Here is a 27,783-nt window from a genome sequence, read left to right on the forward strand (position 1 = left end):
TGTCAGGTTTCAAACACTATGTCAAATTAAAGGAGGGAGACGTTAAGGTTAGACAAAACGTTGAGAGCAGTAAAATTAAAAAGTAAGAAAAGAGCTGCAGAATGTGTTGCATGATCTTCTTATTCAAGGAATAATAAAAGAAACGGAACTGTGAGTAGGTAACGCCTATCGTCTTGATAAGAAAAAAGCAATTGGAACCTAAGCCTTTTTGTTGACTTGAGTTCTTAATGGCAATATCATTACCATTGATAGACAACACCCAACAAAGGTGAATAAGCTCCTTTCAATTATAAATGGAGCTATTGTGTTTTCACCATTGGATTTAAGAGAAGCTTACCGTCAAGTTGAGCTGACAGATGCTTTGAAACCTCTGACTGCATTCATTATACGGGTTGGGCTATTCCAGTACAAATGCATGCCATTTGGCTTGGCATCCGCCTCAGTTTTACAGAGCAACTTTACACATTTTCGAGGACATGGAGGGTCAGGTACGATGCTTATAGGATGACATTCTGGCTTTCTCCAAAGACTCACAGAAACATCTGGAGATACTAGGTGCCATCTGTTCAAGACTGAGAGCACATGGCCTGACACTTTCTCCTGACAAATGCAAGTTATCTAAAAGTCAAGTGGAGTACCTGGGCCACAAACTGACAGCAGAAGGTGTGGTTCCCTAAGCATCCTATAGTGTCTGCCATCAATTAACCTCCACAAACTATATATCCCCCAAAAAAACTATTATCCTTTTGTGGGTTGTGCAAATATTACTCACGGTTTACTAAGAACTCAGCCACACTCATGGAGGCCCTGGGACAATGACTGAGGAAAGAACAAAAGCATGTGTGGGGGATAAAAAAACAAAAAAAAAAACAAGAACTGGCCTTCCTCCTGATAAAGCAGAACATAACTGATGTGCCCACACTGCAACAATTCACCGTGGGAAAGGAATACACTGTAACAGTGGATGCCAAACCTTACGGCCTAGGGGCTGTTCTGCCTCAAAAACATTGTCATGATGAATGGGTAGTGGGGTATGCCTCCAGAACACTGTATTCCATGGAAAGAAACTGTGCTGTAATTGATGGAGAATTGTGGGCTTGAGGTTGGGCAGTAAATCATTTCAGACACGTTATTCGTGGTAGAAAGTTCCAACTGCAGACAAACCACAAAACCTCTGGTAAACATATTTTCTCTTAATTCAAATGAATATATTTCAAGACTGAGTTCAAAATTGTAAGATAATTGCTATGCAGTGTTGCATGTTCCAGGCAAAGGTAACAAATGTGCAGACTTTATATCACAATCTCCTTGCCCACAGTCTGGTTGTGTGGAGGATGAATTTGATGTGGTTGTTCGTTTGAGAGAGATTTGTGCCATACAAAATATCCCACTGAACCGAGATGTGGTTCTGCAAAGATGCTAAGAATGACAATTTGAGTAAAGTAATGGAGTACACTCTGTCAGGCTGGCCCTCACTTGAGCATCTGCAAGGAGAATTACATTTGTTAGCCCAAGTCACAAATGAATTAAGTGTAACCAATAACACTCTATTTAGGAACGACAAATGTGTCCCATGAGAAGGGGTTAGGGAAATTATAATGAAGGCTTGCCACCCGGGACACATGAGAATGTCAGCTTTAAGGAACACATTGAGAACACTGTTTTAGTGGCCAGATATGGACCGCCAAGTTGGGTAATATGTGAGGAACTGAGTAAAGTGTTTCAAATGTGAAAAAAGTCTGAAGTGTTACTTCACCCATGCATACTGTGCCCTGGCCATGACTACCATGGCAAAAACTGGCTTTTGATATTGCTGGCCTGTATACAGGACTGCCGAACCTTATACTGTATGCCATTGCCATGGTGGATTATTTCTCATAATGGCTCGAGGTCAAGATTCTAGAAAGAGCAACCATTGAATCACTCATACGTTTCATGAGAAAAGTTTTCAGTAGGGAGGGTTTACCCCAAAGATTTGATTTTGACGATAGCAAAGAATTTACCTCCCAGGAAATGACGTGTTTTCTCAATGTGTACATTACCAGACACGTTCAACGCTGCCTTAAGCAATCAATGCTGAAGCCTTGGTAATCTCAGACATACATATTTACTATACTCAAAGTGTGCAAACAAACAAGGGTTTCTCCTATTGAATGTGGAAAAGCAATCCCTTTCAACATTCAACTCACTAAGCTTTCTTTCAGATATTTTCTATGTGAAAACTACATGAATAACTAGGTGATATGAAATTAAATTACAATTATAGGGCCAGAAATTGGTATTGTTCATTAGGCAACATAATCCAGGGGGAGAATCACACTTGGACAGTCATATCAACCCATCTTGACCGAGGCAGTCCAAGGCACCTTAAACAGACCAGTAAGTCACGATTCTTGGAGACTTATTTCAAAAAGTGATACGGGGTGCACATTATTGGGAGGGTAATCACACTTGGATGGTCATATGGAGCCAACTTCACCTTGGCAAGACAAGGCATTCCTTTAAATAGACCTGTAAGTCAAGATTCCTTGAGACATACTACTGTGCACTCTGAGGAAGATAAAACATGGGCCTCAGGTGTCTCACACACAAGCATCTCTTGCAGGTCAGTGCAGTCACTTGTAAATAGCCTTTATAAATAGTAACAAACCTTACAAGCTGGGGTAACGTTGCTCATCTGAAACAATAACCAATGTCCTATTTCAAGGGTCTTGCCTTTCAAAACCATACAAGTAGAGATTCAAAACCTTACATGTAGAGATACTACCTGATATCAAAGAATCCTGCACATCAACATGCACTTTTGACCACAATAGACTCAAGTGCTTGATGTTCATTTATTTACTGGTGACTTGTTAGACACTAGCAACTCCCGTTAAGACACTTTTAGATGAATGAGGAAGCAAAGTAGATAGGGTGGAGAGAACCGAGAATGTAGAAGACAGCAAAATAAAAAACAGCACCTGAAGGTTCCATTTCATTTCCTGCAATATAGAGGAAGATTGTAATATATGAGTAGTCTGAACTAAGACATACTTACTTGCTCCAAAATTGTCACTGGAAGTTGTTCAAACAGGCTTGGCACGGATAGGTGTGTTACTGGAGATTGAAACAACAGTCAAATCAGACAGTGCGAAATAGGGTCTGATCTAACAGATAGCATGACTGGAACTGAGAAGCCACCTGTTTATTCTGAACTTGCAGTTGTCTAAGGGCTGAGTCAGGCTGTTCCAGGACTTTGGACCTGTGTATGCAGTTTTTACACTGGCGTCCTTTTTATTGAAAGATGCATAAGTGATTGTGTGGTTGGATGCTATTTGCATATACCAGAGCACACTGAATGCCTATTAAGACAATTCCAGCAGTCAATTGTTCATGATTGACTGAAGTGCTGATTTATTATTCAGAACAAAGTTTCACAATATCGTCAACAGAACAGCAGTTGACACTTTTTTCGTCCTCTGGACTTTCTCAAGGCTGATAAAACTGATGTAATAGTAGGATATCAAAGTAGTCAGTGTAAGTAGTAACAGGATGAGTTCCAGTAAGAGCAGGCAGAAATGTAGTCAAGAATGCTTCCATTATGTGTCAACGAAACAGGAGTATGTGTCAGTGTTTGATGACCATGGTAAGCCTCCAAAACAGCAGTGCCTCCCAAGCCTCTGAAACAGCACTGTGCTGCTAAAGTGAGCCTCTATAGATGTCCTCTGTTTTGTAGGCAAGTTCTCTAAAGAGATAGTTGGAAAGATGCTGCTCACCTTTGAGGTCATTTATTAACTTTCAGTTTCAGGTATTCTAGACCACCCTTCTCCGCTGGAGGTACCACGGGAGTAGTTTGAGACAGTTCATCCGTACTTTGGATTAGGCCAATTCTAAAAAACCCGCTCAAACATATTCCAGACTAGAATTCAAAACACGTAAGCCCTCATCAAAAGTGCCTTGTTACATACAGAAATTATAGTGAATTTTGCAGCAAACACCACAATCATGCAGTTTTCAATAAATTTCAGTAGGGTTGGCTTGCCAAAATTTATAGGGAGAAATACAGCGCGTAAATGCCAGGATATAGAGAGTTTTTCTAAAGTAAAACCCAAAATGTGTATGTTATGCCACATGTTCAGTGTAAATATCAGAAGAAGTGTTAAATACCACACACAATAAATTCCAAACACCTCAGTTTTTAATTTTATGAGGTGCAATAAGTACTACATCCAACACTGGGGTAATGAGGACCTTAGAATTCTCATTAGATGAAAAGAAAGCCAAACACAAAAAAGCCCCACAGGCTGGAGATTCAAAATGATTGCTCTGAAAATACGTTAAAATGGAGAGGTTGGCAGAAGGATGTTGGGTATAGGTGAGAGCCTTAGTCCAGAAGTAAGGGCCAGATGCACAGGGCAGTTTTTTGGTCGCACACACCAAATAGGAGTTTGTGACTGAAAAACTGCTTTTAGCAATGTACTAAACACATTTTAGGAGTGGATAACTTTTTAAAGACTCCTAAAATTAGTTTACAAGTGGAAAAGGAATTGCTATTTGGAAACAACATGCTGTAGGATTCCCTTCCAAATAATTTATATCAATGTGTACCAACTGTTTAACACTGAAATAGATGTTGTAAACTACTGAAGGGTTACCAGAACCCATTCACAAAAGGGATGAGGTCCCTTTGGGACCCACTCCGTTTTGTCAATGTTAAAAAGAAGAAGATTTGTTTAGGAGTACAAAGTGGCCTAAGGGACCACTGAAAACTCTCAAACAAACCAATAAAAACCATTAAACGTATTATTACTTTAAACGGAGACCAGTTTGCTTTAAGAAAAATGGGTTGCACTGACAAGCAATCACAAACATGATGGTCTGCTAACCCTCGCATGTCTCAGTCCCTGTGATTCCCTTCAATCATAGCGAGTCACAATTTGCAACTTATCTTAATAATATTCATGAGATAGGTCTCATTAAGAACAACTATGATTCTGAATTTAAAGAATCAATTTATAAATGGTTGTTTTTTAAATTAATTATAGGTGGCAATAGTACTAGTTGCAAATTGCAACCATTAAATAATATATCTGACATGAAGGGCCTGATTACAATCTTGGTGGACGTGGTAACTGTAAAAAATGTGACGATTTCCTGTTCGCCGTATTGCAATTCCATTATATCCTATGGAAACTGTAATTTTGTGGATGGACTATCCATCATGTTTGTGAAGGAATATTCCATCCGCCAAGATAGTAATCAGGCCCTAAGTTTTCAAAGAGATATAATATCTGCAGACCACGTTCTGCCTCTTTCATATCCCAAAACTAATGGATATATTCCAGAGCAAACAGAAAATAAGAGATGGCTGTATGGGCATGGGGCAGTAGGAGTGTGCACCAACATACCACCCATGCAGAATCTCAAGGAGGCACGTTCCTGTAAAACATAACTGAAGCTGTGATGCCTCAGATGGAGTGTATAAGAACCTTGGTGGGGAAAGGAGACATCTGCTTTAAGGAGCAACAAAGAGACATACAAATCTGTCATTGGTGGTGTTTAAGACTACCTTACTGACAACACCACCAATGTTGACAAGAAGCTGGCCAGACTGAAGAAAGTGTTGGTCCTTTCAAGACAAGCATTAAATGCATGCCTATATAGGTCATGTGGAAATGTGTTGAAGTAAAAAGAAAGAGATTCATTAAGATGGAATTTTATTTTGAGTCAGACAATGCTTGTGGTTCAAAATGTCAGGCAAGCATGGCTTTCAGATCACACCCCTTTCCAGATGACCTGAAAAGACCAATCAAGTGGGTATTTGATGGCTTCTTAGTAGGAAAAAGATCTCCAAGTGCATGAACCTGCCACAGTATTTTTAAAGGGAACAACATGCCCAGTTCCACCAAGTGCTTCTCATGAGCTCATCAAGGACAAACTCAAAGTCAAAACCTCAGTCGATTGCTAAGGTTCTGAAACCTAGTCACTTTCTTCCTGGCAGCCGACAGATTATCTTGATTTTCAGTGGCAAGGTCAGATGCGTGGAAGGCAACATTTCAGGAAGCATATGCCCAAGCTGGGCAGTCGCAGGGAGTGGTGGCGTATCCTCCAGTTGCTCACTATCAAACATTTCTGTTTGAGGAAGTGGATGGCGGGCTGGGGAGGATAGAATGTCTCCCTCTGAGGGTGATAAAGGAGCTCCAAGAAAACAAACTAACAAGGATGTTTTTTACATATTAAGATAATCAAGCAACCTGGGTGGCTCTCTCTATCAATGTATGGGAAAGGTGTTTGGCAGGCAGTTGTTAAAGGTGTGGGTACACTTTCCTGATCATTTGATTATGAAACCAACTCCAGCCGTTGTGGTTCTCTCTATATCCTGCTTGGCAATGCTCATGCACTTTATAGTGAAACAAATTAGAAAAATGTCCCTGTTGAGTGAAGAAAAAGCCTTTTGTCTATAGGGTTGCCCTGATAGTTATCTATGCCCTAGCTGAACACATTCACAGTATGAGACATCACAAAAAAATGCCCTGGGAGGCATCTGTTGCCAGCCAGCAAAGAGCAGGAGAGTTCGACTAGGTTACACAATGTTTAAAAAAGTGCAGTGCTAAGACTGGTGCATACTATTTTAAGACCAGGAAGACACAAACACATTAAAAAGAAAGATTTATTGCTCATGTCTCACAGAAAATGCTTAAGTAGTTGCCTATACTGCCCCTAGCCCCAAGCCATCTGAAAAGAAGATTGCTGCTTAGTGCACAAAGACTGGGAGTGTATGACCATCACCAGCAGTTGCAAGGAGAAACTGGGACAGGCATTCTAACATCCTAATGCTCTGCTCATAGCAGAGGAATAATACAAGGAGGTTCAGCAGCACAGACATCAGGCAAACTGTCTGTTGTTCTTGGAGGAACACATCTAGTGTCTCTTATAACTGACTGTCTTGGAGAGGCTAGCTTACACTATTTGGGAGAATAAACTGCTATACAAATAATACATCATTCAGACAGGTGTAGAAAAATAAAGTCTATGGTTAAAATCATTGAATAAGGTCTAAAGGACAAAGGACGAGTTAGATGCAGCTAATTTTAACAAGAAAGCCCTTATCGGACAATCAAATACATGAGGATGGCAATTAACTTTATGTAGGATGGATTATGGTATGGGAGTCATGGCAGTAATCAGCTTGAAAAACTACAACGCAGCTCGAGGATCAAAGGGAGTGTACAACTTTCGTGGAAGGGTAGACAGGAGAAACCCTTACTGTCCAAAAATAATATTGCTGCATGGCTTAGGTTTAAAAAACAGCAAGTGAAGGAACATAAAAATGCCATGCCTTATCTGTTCAGAAGACAGTGTTTCAAAGTGGAGATGTTGGGCTGTAATTCAAAATAACATGTTTGAAGATAACCAACGTGGGTGGAGGGGTGATGATTTGAGCCTGCTGCTCCTCTTGGTTCACGACACCTTAATCAATGAGTTCACCATGAATACCTCCCTATGAAATGCATTCTATAGGAAATTTTGAGAACATCTGCTCAACAACTAATGCTTTGCTGAAAGTGGTTCTGGACCAACCAACACGACTATGATCTATGACTGAGTGACTGAAAAAGAAAAGAATCAAGATTTTGGAATTGCCAAGTTGAAGTCCAGACATCAACCCAACTGAAATATTGTGGAAGACCTGAAGACAGCTGAGCATACAGGGAACTTGGGTACTTTTTTGCAAGGTGAAGTGGTCCAGAATTCCTCCAGGACAAAATGAGACACATAATTCTTACAGGAAATGTTTACTTCAAGTTACTACTGCTATCCAGGATTGCCCATTACTAAATCATGAATGCACTTTCCCTTTTTCACAGAAGGTTATTGAATGTCGGCTTATTTCATTTGTTTAGCAAATTGTGACAAAGTGAAATGAATGTTTGTTATTTGTCATATTAAGTTTGAAGGTCAAATCAGTCTTAATATGAATAACCACATAATCATAAGGTGGGCTGTCTTTTTTTGGGTTACTTTCCAACTGAGAAATGTAAGCTATCCTTAGGCAAAAGTTAAACAATGGATCAAATCCTGACTTGAGACACTGTGATCACAATAAATAACTTTGTTAAACCTGGACAAGTAAGGTTGTGAGTTTTACAATGAGTTCAGAATGTTTGTGTTGAATGGTTGAGGTGCCCCGAGATGTGAAAGTTTTTCATTGTCACGTTTAGTACGTCCTAACAGGGATGTTAGTTTCTCCATTTTTAGGGTTGAGCCAGCGAGAGCATGTGCTATACATGCGTCTTGCTAGCGAGTCTCTGTTGTTAACAAAAAGTGCTTGAAGCTTACCTTTCACTTAACATGTGTTGGCTTTCTCCGCATTCTTCTTTACAGCCTTGTAATTCGTCACTGCAGGCCAAGCATCTTTTTCGTTCCTCTTTGTGGAGTAGGAACCAAGCACTGATTGATTCAACTTAATCAGTGCCTGGCCACTGCTTCTAACGTGACTGAGGTACTATTTTGTTCTTTTCAACTTTTAGTACCATTCAAACAGAAGGCGTCAGACTGGCAAAAACTTGCCCAGCAGAACACACAAAATTAAAAATGAAAATGTCACTTACATCTGTTCGTGGCATCAGTCGCTGAAGATTCACATGTTTTGCATAGCTCGCCATCTGGTGTTGGGTCGGAGTGTTACAAGTTGTTTTTCTTCGAAGAAGTCTTTCGAGTCACGGGACCGAGGGACTCCTCCTCTTTGTCTCCATTGCGCATGGGCGTCGACTCCATCTTCGATTGTTTTCTCCGCAGAGGGTGAGGAAGGAGTTGTGTGTGTTGGTAATAATGCCCATGCAATGGAGTGAATAAGTATGTACCTATTTAAGGTCTAAATAATATATTTACAAATGTACAACGTTGAAGTTAACTTCCAAACTGCTACAGGCTCCCGGGGAGGTGGGAGGGCACATGTGAATCTTCAGCGACTGATGCCACGAACAGATGTACACTGGGTAAGTGACATTTTCAGTTCGATGGCATCTGTCGCTGGAGATACACATGTTTTGCATAGACTAGTAAGCAGTTATTTTCCCAAATGCGGTGGTTCAGCCTGTAGGAGTGGAAGTGGTTTGAAATAAGGTTCTTAGCACGGCTTGACCTACTGTGGCTTGTTGTGCAGATAATACGTCTACACAGTAGTGCTTGGTAAATGTGTGAGGCGTAGACCATGTGGCTGCCTTACATATTTCGTGCATTGGAATATTTCCTAGGAAGGCCATGGTAGCGCCTTTCTTTCTGGTTGAGTGTGCCTTTGGTGTAATGGGCAGTTGTCTTTTTGCTTTAAGGTAGCAGATTTGGATGCACTTAACTATCCATCTGGCTATACCTTGTTTTGATATTGGGTTTCCTGCATGTGGTTTTTGAAATGCAATAAATAGTTGTTTAGTCTTTCTGATGTCTTTTGTTCTGTCGATGTAATACATTAGTGCTCTTTTGACATCTAATGTATGTAGTGCCCTCTCAGCTACAGAATCTGGCTGTGGGAAGAACACTGGTAGTTCTACCGTTTGGTTTAGGTGGAACGGTGAAATAACCTTTGGTAAAAATTTTGGATTGGTTCTTAGGACTACTTTATTTTTGTGTATTTGGATAAAAGGGTCCTGTATTGTAAACGCTTGAATTTCGCTTACTCTCCGTAGAGATGTTATGGCGATGAGAAATGCAACTTTCCAGGTTAGAAATTGTATTTTGCAAGAGTGCATGGGTTCAAATGGTGGACCCATGAGTCTTGTTAATACAACGTTGAGGTTCCATGAAGGAATGGGTGGTGTTCTTGGTGGTATAATTCTTCTAAGTCCTTCCATAAATGCCTTAATGACTGGAATCTTATATAGTGAAGTTGATTAGGTAATCTGCAGGTATGCAGATATTGCCGCAAGGTGTATTTTAATGGAAGAGAAAGCTAGGTTAGATTTTTGTAAGTGTAGCAAGTAACCAACTACATCCTTTGGAGATGCGTGTAATGGTTGGATTTGATTATGATGGCAGTAGCAAACAAACCTCTTCCATTTGCTTGCATAGCAGTGCCTAGTGGATGGCCTTCTGGCTTGCTTTATGACTTCCATACATTCTTGGGTAAGTTCTAAGTGTCCGAACTCTAGGATTTCAGGAGCCAGATTGCTAGATTTAGAGATGCTGGATCTGGATGCCTGATCTGTTGGTTGTGTTGTGTTAACAGATCTGGCCTGTTGGGCAATTTGATGTGGGGTACTACTGATAGGTCTAGCAGTGTTGTGTACCAGGGTTGCCTTGCCCAAGTTGGTGCTATCAATATGAGTTTGAGTTTGTTTTGACTCAATTTGTTTACTAGATAAGGAAGGAGAGGGAGAGGGGGAAAAGCGTATGCAAATATCCCTGACCAGTTCATCCATAGGGCATTGCCTTGGGACTGCCTGTGTGGGTATCTGGATGCGAACTTTTGGCATTTTGCGTTCTCTCTTGTTGCAAACAAGTCTATTTGAGGTGTTCCCCAGAGTCTGAAGTAAGTGTTTAGAATTTGGGGGTGAATTTCCCATTCGTGGACCTGTTGGTGATCTAGAGAGAGATTGTCTGCAAGTTGATTCTGGATCCCTGGAATAAACTGTGCTATTAGGCGAATGTGGTTGTGAATTGCCCATCGCCATATCTTCTGTGCTAGAAGGCTCAACTGCGTTGAGTGTGTCCCCCCCTGTTTGTTTAGATAATACATTGTTGTCATGTTGTCTGTTTTGACAAGAATCTATTTGTGAGTTATGATTGGTTGGAAAACCTTTAGTGCTTGAAAAACTGCTAGCAGTTCTAGGTGATTTATATGCAGTTTTGTTTGATGAACGTTCCATTGTCCTTGTATGCTGTGTTGATCGAGGTGTGCTCCCCACCCCGTCATGGAAGCATCTGTTATTACGTATTGTGGCACTGGGTCTTGGAAAGGCCGCCCTTTGTTTAAATTTATACTGTTCCACCATAGAAGCGAGAGATATGTTTGGTGGTCTATCAACACCAGATCTAGAAGGTGACCCTGTGCTTGTGACCATTGTGATGCTAGGCACTGTTGTAAGGGCCTCATGTGCAGTCTAGAGTTCGGGACAATGGCTATGCATGAGGACATCATGCCTAGGAGTTGTAATATCATTTTTGCTTGTATTTTTTGTGTTGGATACATGCGTTGTATGATATTGTTGAAATTTTGAATTCTTTGTGGACTTAGAGTGGCTAGTCCTTTTGTTGTGTCTATTATGGCTCCTAGGTATTGTTGTACTTTGCACGGCAGAATGTGTGATTTTGCAAAGTTGACGGTGAAACCAAGTTTGTAGAGGTTTTGTATGACCTGATTTGTGTGGTGTGAGCACCTTGTCAGTGAGTTGGTCTTGATTAGCCAGTCGTCTAGATACAGGAATACGTGTATTTGCTGCCTTCTGATGTGTGCAGCCACTACTGCTAGACATTTTGTAAAGACTCTTGGTGCGGTTGTTAAACCAAACGGCAATACTTTGAATTGGTAATGTATTCCTTTGAATACAAACCTTAGGTATTTCCTGTGCGATTGATGTATTGGTATATGGAAATACGCGTCTTTGAGGTCTAAGGTTGTCATGTAGTCCTGTAGTTTTAGCAATGGTAACACTTCTTGTAGCGTGACCATGTGAAAGTGTTCTGATTTGATGTAGGTGTTTAGTATTCTGAGGTCTAGGATTGGTCTCAGTGTTTTGTCATTTTTTGGTATTAAGAAGTACAGTGAATAAACTCCTGTGTTTATTTGTGTCTTTGGTACTAGTTCGATTGCATTCTTTTGCAATAATGCTTGGACTTCTATTTCCAGAAGGTCGAAATGTTGTTTTGATAAATTCTGTGCTTTTGGTGGTATGTTTGGAGGGATTTGTAGAAATTCTATGCAATAACCATGTTGGATAATTGCTAAGACCCAAGTGTCTGTAGTTATTTCCTCCCATGCTTGGTAATAATGACCTATTCTTCACCCCACTGGTGTTGTGTGGAGGGGATGAGTGACATGTGAGTCACTGCTTGGTTGTAGGGGTTTTGGGGCTTTGAAATTTTCCCCTATTCTTAGGGAATTGTCCTCCTCTGTATTGGCCCCGAAAGCCTCCCCTGTACTGTCCCTGGTAGCTGGACGGTGTTGCCTGTGAGGTGCTGGCTTGTGTGGCCTGACCCCGAAACCCCCCTCTAAAGGTTGTCTTGCGGAAGGTGCTGTAAGTGCCTCTGCTCTGCGGGGAGTAGAGTGCGCCCATGGCTTTAGCAGTGTCAGTGTCCTTTTTCAGTTTCTCAATTGCCGTGTTCACCTCTGGTCCGAACAGTTGTTTCTCATTGAATGGCATATTGAGCACTGCCTGCTGTATCTCTGGTTTAAAACCAGACGTTCGTAGCCATGCGTGCCTTCTTATAGTCACAGATGTGTTAATTGTTCTCGCAGCTGTGTCCGCTGCGTCCATAGAGGAGCGTATCTGATTATTAGATATGTTCTGTCCTTCCTCAACCACCTGCTTCGCCCTCTTTTGTAGTTCCTTGGGTAGATGCTCAATGAGGTGTTGCATCTCGTCCCAATGGGCTCTGTCAAAGCGCGCAAGTAGTGCTTGAGAGTTAGCGATGCGCCACTGGTTTGCAGCCTGTACTGCGACTCTCTTTCCGGCTGCATCGAACTTGCAGCTCTCTTTATCTGGGGGTGGTGCATCCCCAGATGTGTGGGAGTTGGCTCTCTTGCGAGCTGCTCCTACTACGACGGAATCTGGTGGCAGCTGTGTGGTGATGAAAACAGGGTCTGTGGGAGGTGCTTTATATTTCTTTTCCACCCTTGGTGTTATTGCCCTACTCTTGACCGGCTCCTTGAAGATTTCCTTTGCGTGCCGAAGCATTCCTGGGAGCATAGGCAGGCTTTGGTAGGAGCTGTGGGTGGAGGAGAGGGTGTTGAATAAGAAGTCATCCTCGACTGGTTCTGAGTGGAGGTTTACGTTGTGGAACTCTGCCGCTCTAGCCACCACTTGTGAATATGCTGTGCTGTCTTCTGGTGTTGGGGGCTTTGTGGGATAAGCCTCTGGACTGTTGTCCGACACTGGGGCGTCGTATAAGTCCCAAGCGTCTTGGTCCTGGTCACCTTGGCTCACGGTGGTGTGAGCCGGGGAATGTGATGGAGTTTGTGCTGGTGAAACGTTAGTTACAGGTGGAGGAGAGGGTGGCGGAGTTACCTTTTTCACCATTTTTGTTTGTGGTGCTTGGTCTGTTTGAAACTCCAGTCTCCTTTTTCTCCTAATAGGGGGAAGGGTGCTTATTTTCCCTGTTCCTTCCTGTATGAAAATACGTTTCTGCGTATGGTCCACTTCAGTGGATTGCAACTCTTCCTCAAATCTATGCTTTCGCATCTGAGAGGACAGTGATTGCTCCTCTGAATAGGAACCGGTAACTGGGTCGGTTGCGGGTTGTTTCAGTACCGAAACCCTGTCTGTATTCTTTTTCGGCTCCGAGGTGACTTTCTTCTTTTTTGGAGTCGAAACCTCTCGGCGTCGATCTTCCTCGGTGCCACTGTCTCGGCGTCGAGCCGTTTCGGCACCGCTATCTCGGCGTCGATCTTTTTCAGCAGCACTTTCTCGGTCCCGAGAAGGCTGCGTGCCGGTGTCTCGACCGGAGTCGGACGATCTCGGCACTGTTTCGGCCTTTTTCGGCGCCGATGGTCGGTCACCGAATTTATGGGTCGAGCCATGGCCTGGTGGCAGTGGCGTCCCTTGGGCCTTGTCACTTTTCTTGTGTGTTGTCTTCGACGTCTTACTCACAGTTCTTTGATCGTCGAATTCCTCGGAGTCCGATTCGTGGATCGAGAAGGTTTCTTCTTCCTCTTGTTCCTCGAACTCTCGGTGTGCTGTCGGCGTGGACGCCATCTGAAGTCTTCTTGCTCGACGGTCACGGAGTGTCTTTCGGGACCGGAACGCACGACAGGCCTCGCAAGTCTCTTCACTGTGCTCAGGCGACAGGCACAGGTTACAGACCAAATGTTGGTCTGTATACGGGTATTTGTTGTGGCATTTGGGACAGAAACGGAACGGGGTCCGTTCCATCAGCGTTGTTTTACACGCGGTCGGGCCGACCAGGCCCCGACGGGGGATCGAAAGCTACCCCGAAGGGCACCGGAGCTCTTCAAACTTCGATGCGGTGTCGATTTTATCTAAGCCGATCCCGAACGCAACAATACCGACGTAATCTTCCGATAGTTAGCTAACTTTCCGTTCCGAAACTCGGAGCGACAGGTACACGTCCGAACCCGATGGCGGAAAGAAAACAATCGAAGATGGAGTCGACGCCCATGCGCAATGGAGACAAAGAGGAGGAGTCCCTCGGTCCCGTGACTCGAAAGACTTCTTCGAAGAAAAACAACTTGTAACACTCCGACCCAACACCAGATGGCGAGCTATGCAAAACATGTGTATCTCCAGCGACAGAGTGGAAGTGGTTTGAAATAAGGTTCTTAGCACGGCTTGACCTACTGTGGCTTGTTGTGCAGATAACACGTCTACACAGTAGTGCTTGGTAAATGTGTGAGGCGTAGACCATGTGGCTGCCTTACATATTTCGTGCATTGGAATATTTCCTAGGAAGGCCATGGTAGCGCCTTTCTTTCTGGTTGAGATGTATTTTCTATAATGAACTTTCTTATATTTTGCTAAGTCTTCTCTCAAAGTGCGCTCATGTTTTCTTTTGTTTTTGCCCGTGGTCACAGTTTTCAAAAGATAAGGATTATCTTGTTGTAATACATTACAAAGCAGCACTGTTTCTTTTTTATGTGCAATCATTGAAATTATGCTTTAACCCATGCTCGTGCAGTACACCTCAATCCATACCACTTCATTCTGCACCACTACAATTCACTCCAACTCACCGCACACCAATCCACCCCACCCCACTCAATCCAAACCACTCACTTCAATCTAAGCCACATCAATCAATCCCGTCTTCCCAACCCACCCCACTCCAATTCACCTGACTCCAAACCAAAACAATCTGGGTCACTAATCTTCTGCACTACAAAACAATCTGCCCTATTCTAATCTGTCCCACTCCAATCCCAAATAATTTCCCCCCCTCTGATCCCAAACAATCTGCCCCTCTCCAATCCCAAACAATCTGCCCCCACTCCAATCCCAAACAATCTGCCCCATCCCAATCCCAAACAATCAAACCCAAACACACTGCCCCGCTCCAATCCCAATCCCGTAAACTCTGCCCCGCTCCAATCCCAATCCCGTAAACTCTGCCCGCTCCAATCCCAATCCCGTAAACTCTGCCCGCTCCAATCCCAATCCCGTAAACTCTGCCCGCTCCAATCCCAATCCCGTAAACTCTGCCCCGCTCCAATCCCAATCCCGTAAACTCTGCCCCGCTCCAATCCCAATCCCGTAAACTATGCCCGCTCCAATCCCAATCCCATACACTCTGCCCCGCTCCAATCCCAATCCCATACACTCTGCCCCGCTCCAATCCCAATCCCATACACTCTGCCCCGCTCCAATCCCAATCCCATACACTCTGCCCCGCTCCAATCCCATACACTCTGCCCCGCTCCAATCCCAATCCCATACACTCTGCCCCGCTCCAATCCCAATCCCATACACTCTGCCCCGCTCCAATCCCAATCCCATACACTCTGCCCCGCTCCAATCCCAATCCCATACACTCTGCCCCGCTCCAATCCCAATCCCATACACTCTGCCCCGCTCCAATCCCAATCCCATACACTCTGCCCCGCTCCAATCCCAATCCCATACACTCAGCCCCGCTCCAATCCCAATCCCATACACTCAGCCCCGCTCCAATCCCACACACTCTGGCCCGCTCCAATCCCACACACTCTGGCCCGCTCCAATCCCACACACTCTGGCCCGCTCCAATCCCACACACTCTGGCCCGCTCCAATCCCACACACTCTGGCCCGCTCCAATCCCACACACTCTGGCCCGCTCCAATCCCACACACTCTGGCCCACACTCTGGCCCGCTCCAATCCCACACACTCTGGCCCGCTCCAATCCCACACACTCTGGCCCGCTCCAATCCCACACACTCTGCCCCGCTCCAATCCCACACACTCTGCCCCGCTCCAATCCCACACACTCTGCCCCGCTCCAATCCCACACACTCTGCTCCAGTCCCAAAACCGTTGCCCCGCTCCAGTCCCAAAACCTTTGCCCCGCTCCAGTCCCAAACACTCTGCCCCGCTCAAATCCCAATCCCAAAAACGTTGCCCCGCTCCAATCCCAAACACTCTGCCCCACTCCAAACCCAGGCACTCTGCCCCACTCCAAACCCAGGCACTCTGCCCCACTCCAAACCCAGGCACTCTGCCCCACTCCAAACCCAGGCACTCTGCCCCACTCCAAACCCAGGCACTCTGCCCCACTCCAAACCCAGGCACTCTGCCCCACTCCAATCTGCCCTACTCTAATCAAAAACAATCTGCTCCTTTCGAATCAGCCCCAGTCCAGCCCACTCCACTCCAATCCACCGCACTCCAATCCAATCAGCCCCACTCTAACCAAATTCAATCCAATCCGCCCCACTCTAACAAAATTCAATCCAATCTGCCTCACTCTAACCAAATTCAATCCAATCTGCCTCACTCTAACCAAATTCAACCCAATCCGCCCCACTCTAACCAAATTCAATCCAATCGGCCTCAATCTAACCAAATGCAGGCCCCACTCCTATCCAATCCGCCCGCTCCACTCCAATCCGCCCGCTCCGCTCCAATCCAATCCGCCCGCTCCGCTCCAATCCAATCCGCCCGCTCCGCTCCAATCCAATACGCCCGCTCCGCTCCAATCCAATACGCCCGCTCCGCTCCACTCCAATCCAATCCGCCCGCTCCACTCCAATCCAATCCGCCCGCTCCACTCCAATCCAATCCAATCCAATCCGCCCGCTCCACTCCAATCCAATCCGCCCTGCTCCAATCCAAACTAATCCAATCCGCCCTGCTCCGCTCCAAACTAATCCAATATGCCCTGCTCCGCTCCAATCTAATCCAATACGCCCTGCTCCGCTCCAATCTAATCCAATCCAATACGCCCTGCTCCGCTCCAATCTAATCCAATCCAATACGCCCTGCTCCGCTCCAATCTAATCCAATCCAATACGCCCTGCTCCGCTCCAATCTAATCCAATCCAATACGCCCTGCTCCGCTCCAATCTAATCCAATCCAATACGCCCTGCTCCGCTCCAATCTAATCCAATCCAATACGCCCTGCTCCGCTCCAATCTAATCCAATCCAATACGCCCTGCTCCGCTCCAATCTAATCCAATCCAATACGCCCTGCTCCGCTCCAATCTAATCCAATACGCCCTGCTCCGCTCCAATCTAATCCAATACGCCCTGCTCCGCTCCAATCTAATCCAATACGCCCTGCTCCGCTCCAATCTAATCCAATACGCCCTGCTCCGCTCCAATCCAATACGCCCTGCTCCAATCCAATACGCCCTGCTCCGCTCCACTCCAATCCAATACGCCCTGCTCCGCTCCACTCCAATCCAATACGCCCGCCCCAATCCGCCCCACTCCAATCCAATCCGCCCCACTCCAATCCAATCCGCCCCACTCCAATCCAATCCGCCCCACTCCAATCCAATCCGCCCCACTCCAATCCAATCCGCCCCACTCCAATCCAATCCGCCCCACTCCAATCCAATCCGCCCCACTCCAATCCAATCCGCCCCACTCCAATCCAATCCGCCCCACTCCAATCCAATCCGCCCCACTCCAATCCAATCCGCCCCACTCCAATCCAATCCGCCCCACTCCAATCCAATCCAATCCGCCCCACTCCAATCCAATCCAATCCGCCCGCTCCACTCCAATCCAATCCGCCCGCTCCAATCCAATCTAATCCAATCCGCCCTTCTCCAATCCAATCTAATCCAATACGCCCTTCTCCAATCCAATCTAATCCAATACGTCCTGCTCCAATCCAATCTAATCCAATACGTCCTGCTCCAATCCAATCTAATCCAATACGTCCTGCTCAAATCCAATCTAATCCAATACGCCCTGCTCCAATCCAATCTAATCCAATACGCCCTGCTCCAATACGCCCTGCTCCAATCCAAACTAATCCAATACGCCCTGCTCCGCTCCAAACTAATCCAATACGCCCTGCTCCGCTCCAATCTAATCCAATACGCCCTGCTCCGCTCCAATCCAATACGCCCTGCTCCGCTCCAATCCAATACGCCCTGCTCCGCTCCAATCCAATCCGCCCCGCTCCAATCCAATCCAATCCGCCCCGCTCCAACCCAATCCAATCCGCCCCACTCCAATCCAATCCAATCCGCCCCACTCCAATCCAATCCAATCCGCCCCACTCCAATCCAATCCAATCCGCCCCACTCCAATCCAATCCAATCCGCCCCACTCCAATCCAATCCAATCCGCCCCACTCCAATCCAATCCAATCCGCCCCACTCCAATCCAATCCAATCCGCCCCACTCCAATCCAATCCAATCCAATCCGCCCCACTCCAATCCAATCCAATCCAATCCGCCCCACTCCAATCCAATCCAATCCAATCCGCCCCACTCCAATCCAATCCAATCCAATCCGCCCCACTCCAATCCAATCCAATCCGCCCCACTCCAATCCAATCCAATCCAATCCAATCCAATCCGCCCCACTCCAATCCAATCCAATCCGCCCCACTCCAATCCAATCCGCCCCACTCCACTCCAATCCAATCCGCCCCACTCCACTCCAATCCAATCCGCCCCACTCCAATCCAATCCAATCCGCCCCACTCCACTCCAATCCAATCCGCCCCACTCCAATCCAATCCAATCCGCCCCACTCCAATCCAATCCAATCCGCCCCACTCCAATCCAATCCAATCCGCCCCACTCCACTCCAATCCAATCCGCCCCACTCCAATCCAATCCAATCCGCCCCACTCCACTCCAATCCAATCCGCCCCACTCCAATCCAATCCGCCCCACTCCACTCCAATCCGCCCCACTCCACTCCAATCCAATCCGCCCCACTCCAATCCAATCCAATCCGCCCCACTCCAATCCAATCCAATCCGCCCCACTCCAATCCAATCCAATCCGCCCCACTCCAATCCAATCCAATCCGCCCCACTCCAATCCAATCCAATCCGCCCCACTCCAATCCAATCCAATCCGCCCCACTCCAATCCAATCCAATCCGCCCCACTCCAATCCAATCCAATCCGCCCCACTCCACTCCAATCCAATCCGCCCCACTCCAATCCAATCCAATCCGCCCCACTCCAATCCAATCCAATCCGCCCCACTCCAATCCAATCCAATCCGCCCCACTCCAATCCAATCCAATCCGCCCCACTCCAATCCAATCCAATCCGCCCCACTCCAATCCAATCCAATCCGCCCCACTCCAATCCAATCCAATCCGCCCCACTCCAATCCAATCCAATCCGCCCCACTCCAATCCAATCCGCCCCACTCCAATCCAATCCAATCCGCCCCACTCCAATCCAATCCAATCCGCCCCACTCCAATCCAATCCAATCCGCCCCACTCCAATCCAACACGCCCCACTCCAATCCAACACGCCCCACTCCGCTCCAACACGCCCCACTCCGCTCCAACACGCCCCACTCCGCTCCAACACGCCCCACTCCGCTCCAACACGCCCCACTCCGCTCCAACACGCCCCACTCCGCTCCAACACGCCCCACTCCGCTCCAACACGCCCCACTCCGCTCCAACACGCCCCACTCCGCTCCAACACGCCCCACTCCGCTCCAACACGCCCCACTCCGCTCCAACACGCCCCACTCCGCTCCAACACGCCCCACTCCGCTCCAACACGCCCCACTCCGCTCCACTCCGCCCTGCTCCACTCCGCCCTGCTCCACTCCGCCCTGCTCCACTCCGCCCTGCTCCACTCCGCCCTGCTCCACTCCAATCCGCCCCACTCCACTCCACTCCACTCCAATCCGCCCCACTCCACTCCACTCCAATCCGCCCCACTCCACTCCACTCCAATCCGCCCCACTCCACTCCAATCCGCCCCACTCCACTCCACTCCAATCCGCCCCACTCCACTCCACTCCACTCCAATCCAATCCGCCCCGCTCCACTCCACTCCAATCCGCCCCGCTCCACTCCGCCCCACTCCGCCCCGCTCCACTCCAATCCAATCCGCTCCACTCCACTCCAATCCAATCCGCTCCACTCCAATCCAATCCGCCCGCCCTTCTCCACTCCAATCCGCCCGCCCCGCCCCACTCCAATCCGCCCCGCCCCGCTCCAATCCGCCCGCCCCACCCTGCTCCAATCCAATCCGCCCCGCCCTGCTCCAATCCAATCCGCCCGCCCCAATCCAATCCGCCCCGCTCCAATCCGCCCCGCTCCACTCCAATCCAATCCGCCCTACTCCACTCCAATCCAATCCAATCCGCCCGCCCTGCTCCAATCCAATCCGCCCCGCCCTGCTCCAATCCAATCCGCCCGCCCCAATCCAATCCGCCCCGCTCCAATCCGCCCCGCTCCAATCCGCCCCGCTCCAATCCGCCCAGCTCCACTCCAATCCAATCCGCCCTGCTCCACTCCACTCCAATCCGCCCGCCCTGCTCCACTCCAATCCGCCCGCCCTGCTCCACTCCAATCCGCCCGCCCTGCTCCACTCCAATCCGCCCGCCCTGCTCCACTCCAATCCGCCCAGCCCCGCTCCAATCCAATCCAATCCGCCCGCTCCAATCCAATCCAATCCGCCCTGCTCCACTCCGCCCGCCCGGCTCCACTCCAATCCGCCCGGCTCCACTCCAATCCGCCCGGCTCCACTCCAATCCGCCCGGCTCCACTCCAATCCGCCCGGCTCCACTCCACTTCAATCCGCCCCGCCCTGCTCCACTCCAATCCAATCCGCCCCACTCCAATCCAATCCGCCCCACTCCAATCCAATCCGCCCCACTCCAATCCAATCCGCCCCACTCCAATCCAATCCAATCCGCCCCACTCCAATCCACTCCAATCCAATCCAATCCGCCCGCTCCAATCCAATCCGCCCGCTTCAATCCAATCCGCCCCGCTCCAATCCAATCCACTCCAATCCAATCTGCCCCGCTCCAATCCAATACGCCCGCTCCAATCCAATCCGCCCGCTCCAATCCAATCCGCCCGCTCCAATCCAATCCGCCCGCTCCAATCCAATCCAATCCAATCCAATCCGCTCCAATCCAATCCAATCCGCTCCAATCCAATCTGCCCCGTTCCAATCCAATCTGCCCCGTTCCAATCCAATCCGCCCTGCTCCAATCCAATCCAATCCGCCCCAATCCAATCCAATCCGCCCCGCTCCAATCCAATCCACCCCGCTCCAATCCAATCCACCCCGCTCCAATCCAATCCACCCCGCTCCAATCCAATCCACCCCGCTCCAATCCAATCCACCCCGCTCCAATCCAATCCAATCCGCTCCAATCCAATCTGCCCCAATCCAATCCAATCCAATCTGCCCCGCTCCAATCCAATCCGCCCGCTCCACTCCAATCCAATCCAATCCGCCCTGCTCCACTCCAATCCACCCTGCTCCACTCCAATCCGCCCTGCTCCACTCCAATCCGCCCAGCCCCGCTCCAATCCAATCCAATCCAATCCAATACGCCCCGCTCCACTCCAATCCAATAAAATCCGCCCCAATCCAATCCAATCCGCCCCTCTCCACTCCAATCCGCTCCAATCCCTCTCCACTCCAATCCAATCCACTCCAATCCGCCCCTCTCCACTCCAATCCGCTCCAATCCCTCTCCACTCCAATCCAATCCACTCCAATCCAATCCGCCCCTCTCCACTCCGCTCCAATCCAATCCCTCTCCACTCCAATCCATGCCGCCCCTCTCCACTCCAATCCAATCTGCCCCTCTCCACTCCGCTCCAATCCAATCCGCCCGCTCCAATCCAATCCACCCCGCTCCATTCCACTCCAATCCGCCCCGCTCCAATCCAATCCGCCCCGCTCCGCTCCAATCCAATCCGCCCGCCCCGCTCCAATCCAATCCGCCCGCCCCGCTCCAATCCAATCCGCCCGCCCCGCTCCAATCCAATCCGCCCGCCCCGCTCCAATCCGCCCGCCCCGCTCCAATCCAATCCGCCCGCCCCGCTCCAATCCAATCCAATCCGCCCCAATCCAATCCGCCCCGCTCCAATCCGCCCCAATCCAATCCAATCCGCCCCAATCCAATCCGCCCCAATCCAATACAATCCGCCCCAATCCAATCCAATCTGCCCCAATCCAATCCGCCCGCTCCAATCCAATCCGCCCCGCTCCAATCCAATCCAATCCAATCCAATCCGCCCCGCTCCAATCCAATCCAATCCGCCCGCTCCAATCCAATCCGCCCCGCTCCAATCCAATCCGCCACGCTCCAATCCAATCCGCCATGCTCCAATCCAATCCGCCACGCTCCAATCCAATCCAATCCGCCACGCTCCAATCCAATCCGCCCGCTCCAATCCAATCCAATCCGCCCCGCTCCAATCCAATCCAATCCAATCCAATCCAATCCGCTCCAATCCACCCCGCTCCAATCCAATCTGCCCCGCTCCAATCCAATCCACTCTGCCCCGCTCCACTCCAATCCAATCCAATCCACTCCGCCCCGCTCCAATCCAATCCAATCCAATCCGCCCAGCCCCGCTCCAATCCGCCCAGCCCCGCTCCAATCCGCCCAGCCCCGCTCCAATCCAATCCAATCCAATCCAATCCAATCCGCCCAGCCCCGCTCCAATCCAATCCGCCCAGCCCCGCTCCAATCCAATCCGCCCAGCCCCGCTCCAATCCAATCCGCCCCGCTCCAATCCGCCCAGCCCCGCTCCAATCCAATCCGCCCGCTCCAATCCGCCCAGCCCCGCTCCAATCCAATCCGCCCCTCTCTACTCCAATCCAATCCGCCCCTCTCCACTCCAATCCAATCCGCCCCTCTCCACTCCAATCCAATCCGCCCCACTCCACTCCAATCCAATCTGCCCCTCTCCACTCCAATCCAATCCGCCCCTCTCCACTCCAATCCAATCCGCCCCTCTCCACTCCACTCCAATCCAATCCGCCCCTCTCCACTCCACTCCAATCCAATCCGCCCCTCTCCACTCCACTCCAATCCAATCCGCCCCTCTCCACTCCAATCCAATCCGCCCCTCTCCACTCCAATCCAATCCGCCCCTCTCCACTCCAATCCAATCCTCTCCACTCCAATCCAATCCGCCCCTCTCCACTCCAATCCAATCCGCCCCTCTCCACTCCAATCCGCCCACGCTCCAATCCACCCCGCTCCAATCCAATCCGCCCCGCTTGAATCCAATCCAATCTGCCCCGCTTGAATCCAATCCAATCCGCCCCGCTCCAATACAATCCAATCCGCCCCGCTCCAATACAATCCAATCCGCCCCGCTCCAATACAATCCAATCTGCCCGCTCCAATACAATCCAATCCGCCCCGCTCCAATCCAATCCGCCCACTCCAATCCAATCCGCCACGCTCCAATACAATCCGCCACGCTCCAATACAATCCAATCCGCCCCAATACAATCCAATCCACCCCGCTCCAATCCAATCCGCTACGCTCCAATCCAATCCGCTACGCTCCAATCCAATCCAATCCAATCCGGCCCGCTCCAATACAATCCAATCCGCCCCGCTCCAATACAATACAATCCGCCCCACTCCAATACAATCCAATCCGCCCCGCTCCAATCCGCTCCAATCCAATCCGCCCGCTCCAATCCAATCCAATCCGCCCGCTCCAATCCAATCCAATTCGCCCGCTCCAATCCAATCCAATCCGCCCGCTCCAATCCACCCCGCTCCAATCCAATCCAATCCAATCCGCCCGCTCCAATCCAATCCAATCCGCCCGCTCCAATCCACCCCGCTCCAATCCAATCCAATCCGCCCCACTCCAATCCAATCCGCTCGCTCCAATCCAATCCGCTCGCTCCAATCCAATCCGCTCGCTCCAATCCAATCCAATCCGCCCGCTCCAATCAATCCAATCCGCCCACTCCAATCAATCCAATCCGCCCCAATCCAATCCGCCCGCTCCAATCCAATCCAATCCGCCCCGCTCCAATCCAATCCAATCCGCCCCAATCCAATCTGCCCCGCTCCAATCCAATCCACCCGCCCCAATCCAATCCGCCCCGCTCCAATCCGCCCCGCTCCAATCCGCTCCAATCTGCCCCAATCCAATCTGCCCCAATCCAATCTGCCCCAATCCAATCCGCCCGCTCCAATCCAATCCACCCCAATCTGCCCACTCCAATCCACCCCAATCTGCCCACTCCAATCCAATCCAATCCGCCCGCTCCAATCCAATCCGCCCCGCTCCAATCCAATCTGCCCCGCTCCAATCCAATCCGCTCCAATCCGCCCCGCTCCAATCCAATCCGCTCCAATCCGCCCCGCTCCAATCCAATCCGCTCCAATCCAATCCGCTCCAATCCGCCCCGCTCCAATCCGCCCCGCTCCAATCCGCCCGCTCCAATCCAATCCAATCCGCCCCAATCCAATCCGCCCCGCTCCAATCCAATCCGCCCCAATCCAATCCGCCCCAATCCAATCCAATCCAATCCGCCTCAATCCAATCCAATCCGCCCGCTCCAATCCAATCCGCCCCGCTCCAATCCAATCCGCCCGCCCCAATCCAATCCGCTCCGCCCCAATCCGCTCCGCCCCAATCCAATCCAATCCGCCCCAATCCAATCCACCCCGCCCCAATCCAATCCGCCCGCCCCAATCCAATCCGCCCCAATCCAATCCAATCCGCCCCAATCCAATCCAATCCAATCCGCCCCAATCCAATCCAATCCGCCCCAATCCAATCCAATCCGCCCCAATCCAATCCAATCCGCCCCAATCCAATCCAATCCGCCCCAATCCAATCCAATCCGCCCCAATCCAATCCGTTTTATTTTTATAAGGTATTATTTCATTTTTGAGCTGGAGATGCTATTTTATTGTGTCCTGACACAGTGATAAGTTTTAATATGTGAGGTAATAATTGCAAATGAGTGACTGTTTAAAATGAAAAAGCAAACAAAAGGGAATGTTTGCAGGAGAATCACGATTCATGGGAACCCATACTACACAGCTGATTGGGGAGAGGGTAAGATTATTTCAAATAATAATTTTTAAAGGTGTCAATGTAGTACCTACAATGCTGACAAAATATTTAATACAATTTTCAGAGGAGGGCATCAGTGAGGGTCTACATTGAACTTCAACATTCTGACAGTGCCATGTAAACATTACAAATTCCAAGTGTTTTCCCCATTTCATTACTGTTTATTACACAGGGAGCACTTTTCATTTCAATATTTTTATTGTTATTATAAATCAGGAGCGAAGAAAAAAATATCACAAGAGAATGTACAAGTCGCAAAAGTGTAAATCCTATCAGTTGTGCGAGAGCCAATCGCAATTAGTCTGGAATCAATTTACTTCAGGACTTAAGAGTGCTACTATCTGTGGATACAGCACAGTATTACACCATATCTCTGGGAGCATAATAAATGGCAGAAATAAAAATAGCTATTTCTGAATATAATACTCTAACACACGCAAATGCTCAAACACCCTAGGAAGAACCTCACACCCCTCTAAATGCTGTTACGTTTGCTCAGCCTGTTGTTTATGATGGAAAGATTGCACTTCTGTAGCCTATGCTTCAACATGCAGTAACTTGCATACCTGCTCTGTGCTCAGACTATCTAGTATGCATGAGGGAAGCCTGCGCTGCTGCAGTTTCTCCTCAAGCTATTTAAACTTTTGGGCACACTTTATATCTAATTTTTGGGGCTGGGCTGTTGGGATATGTAGCACTAAATAGCACAGAGCTCTCAAATTTCCTAGGTCCATGTGCAAGAGCAGCTCACCCAGTGAATGTCTTGCTTTGTGCCTTTTTGGACTTTCAGCTCTGGTATTATATCGGAATGACTAGATCTACTCATCCCGAGCTGCAACGGTAAAACAAACTGGGCAAAATGAACAACTTGCACATGGATCTGGGAAACTTGATTTGAGAGCAAGGCCAAACATGCTTGTCCTGCAGTCAGTAAGTTTAACACTGACAGTACCTTAAATAAATGGAATTTGCAAGCAGGATTCAGCATTCAACATTTTAGCAAGTTTCTTCCCTTGGCTAGCGAGGATGTGCAAGGGCTGGAAATTTATGAGACTGCTGCTGGTTGATCAAAGTTGTATTTTTTTGATGAAAGACAATTTAATTAATGGGACATAGTTTTGGTTTATAAGAAAACAACAACTTTAAAAAAGTGCCTGTCACCCCCTCCAAGCTCAATGTCTATACCCTTAAATAAAAGAAAACAAAAAACAGATTAATCGATTTACGTTTAGTTTCTCTTACCGTTTGAACATCGCGTCATTCTCTGGGATCGTGCCGAACTTCTATCTTTCTTTGCATGTGCTTTTGATTCTTGTGGATAGATCACTCTTACGGACTGGTCAGATGATCCAAGCTGTGCAGCCTCAATGGCAGCAGACAAATTTTCAATCGGGTCCTTATGAGAATCTAAAAGGAGCAATATGAGGGCAACAGGAGTTATTTAACCACAGGTCCTGTGCCAAATAGGAAACACTGGAATAAAAAGAGCATGTATAGCAGTAGCAAAAAGATTCTGCGCAGTCTTCGATTATTGACAGAACACACTATTTTCATGCTAATTATCTCCTGATCTTGACTCTGAATATTAACTTAGTCACAGAGAATCAATGGTGATCTTATGAGCGTGATGCAGACTCCATTTTAACTAGGAAATACACTGAGCCAGCATATTAATGTTTACCCTATGAATATAGCATGTATTCGAAAAACATAGAACGAAGAAATAAAGCCATAAATGGGAGCTTAAAGTTAGAGTTCAGTTATGTTCCCCTTCCTCCACACAGTAGAAATAATAGGTCAGGCATTAGGTTGGGCATAGGGATTGGCATCAAGAACTGGCTGGATTTTGTTTGCAAAACATACCATAAGGAATCAGTTTTTGGAATGCAGTCCCTTAACATGCCCCTTCTAAACAGCGAGTCCTAATGGTTAACTAACCCCAATTAACAAATCTGAAAACCTTTTCTGAATGGTTTAATGAGGTAAGCACATTTTAATAAGCTTTTTAGTGTTTGCAAATCCTTTTATGCACAAGTTAAGTTACCTTTGTTAACGCTCTTTCTGATAGACATTCAACACAGATTCCACACCTTTTGAATCGTTCCCATGCATCACACTGGATCTGGAAACATTTGAGCAGTACCTCTGCGCACCATTCTACTCCAGAAATCAAGCACAGGGTCTGTGTAGGCACCATTACTGCACACGGACATCAGTTTCTTTCCAGGCTGTCCTCATCCCCAGATGCAGAACTGTAACAGCAGTTTGGATTTGACTAGTGTGCAGATTCCTAGAGTTGAGATTTTATGAATGGATATAGCCCAATTCACAGAACGAAGAGGATGGGAGGGTCAGTGAGGAATCTCCGGTTACATGGAGTCTCTACCAGAGAGAGCATTACTGAAGATAAGTAATTTGTTCTTCTGCTAAAGACTAACTGTAGATTTTTCACCTTTTCAAAGGAAGCTAGAACAGTACCTATTAGGAGATGGGTCTGTGAATTTGCTCAAACCAAAAAGTCCTGTAGGACCAAGCGGGAAAAATGCCCTTCTATGTGAACTTTTCTGGCCAGCCAGTAGTGCTTTCTGAATGTATGGAGTGATGTCCCCAGAGCTACCTGAAG

General features: G+C 48.1%; 1 protein-coding gene across 4 annotated transcripts in view; it reads right to left on the minus strand.

The window, feature by feature from the left end:
• Window positions 1-27,783, minus strand: part of CCDC9 (coiled-coil domain containing 9) — a 364,568-nt gene that overhangs the window by 95,762 nt on the left and 241,023 nt on the right. For all 4 annotated transcript variants that reach the window (XM_069207573.1, XM_069207570.1, XM_069207571.1 and 1 more), the window contains exon 13: window positions 26,403-26,567. In XM_069207573.1, coding sequence (XP_069063674.1) covers window positions 26,403-26,567 — 165 coding nt within the window. The remainder of the gene's footprint in view (window positions 1-26,402; window positions 26,568-27,783) is intronic.

The sequence above is a fragment of the Pleurodeles waltl genome, chromosome 9 (genome assembly GCF_031143425.1).
Source record: "Pleurodeles waltl isolate 20211129_DDA chromosome 9, aPleWal1.hap1.20221129, whole genome shotgun sequence".
Classification (NCBI taxonomy): Eukaryota; Metazoa; Chordata; class Amphibia; order Caudata; family Salamandridae; genus Pleurodeles; species Pleurodeles waltl.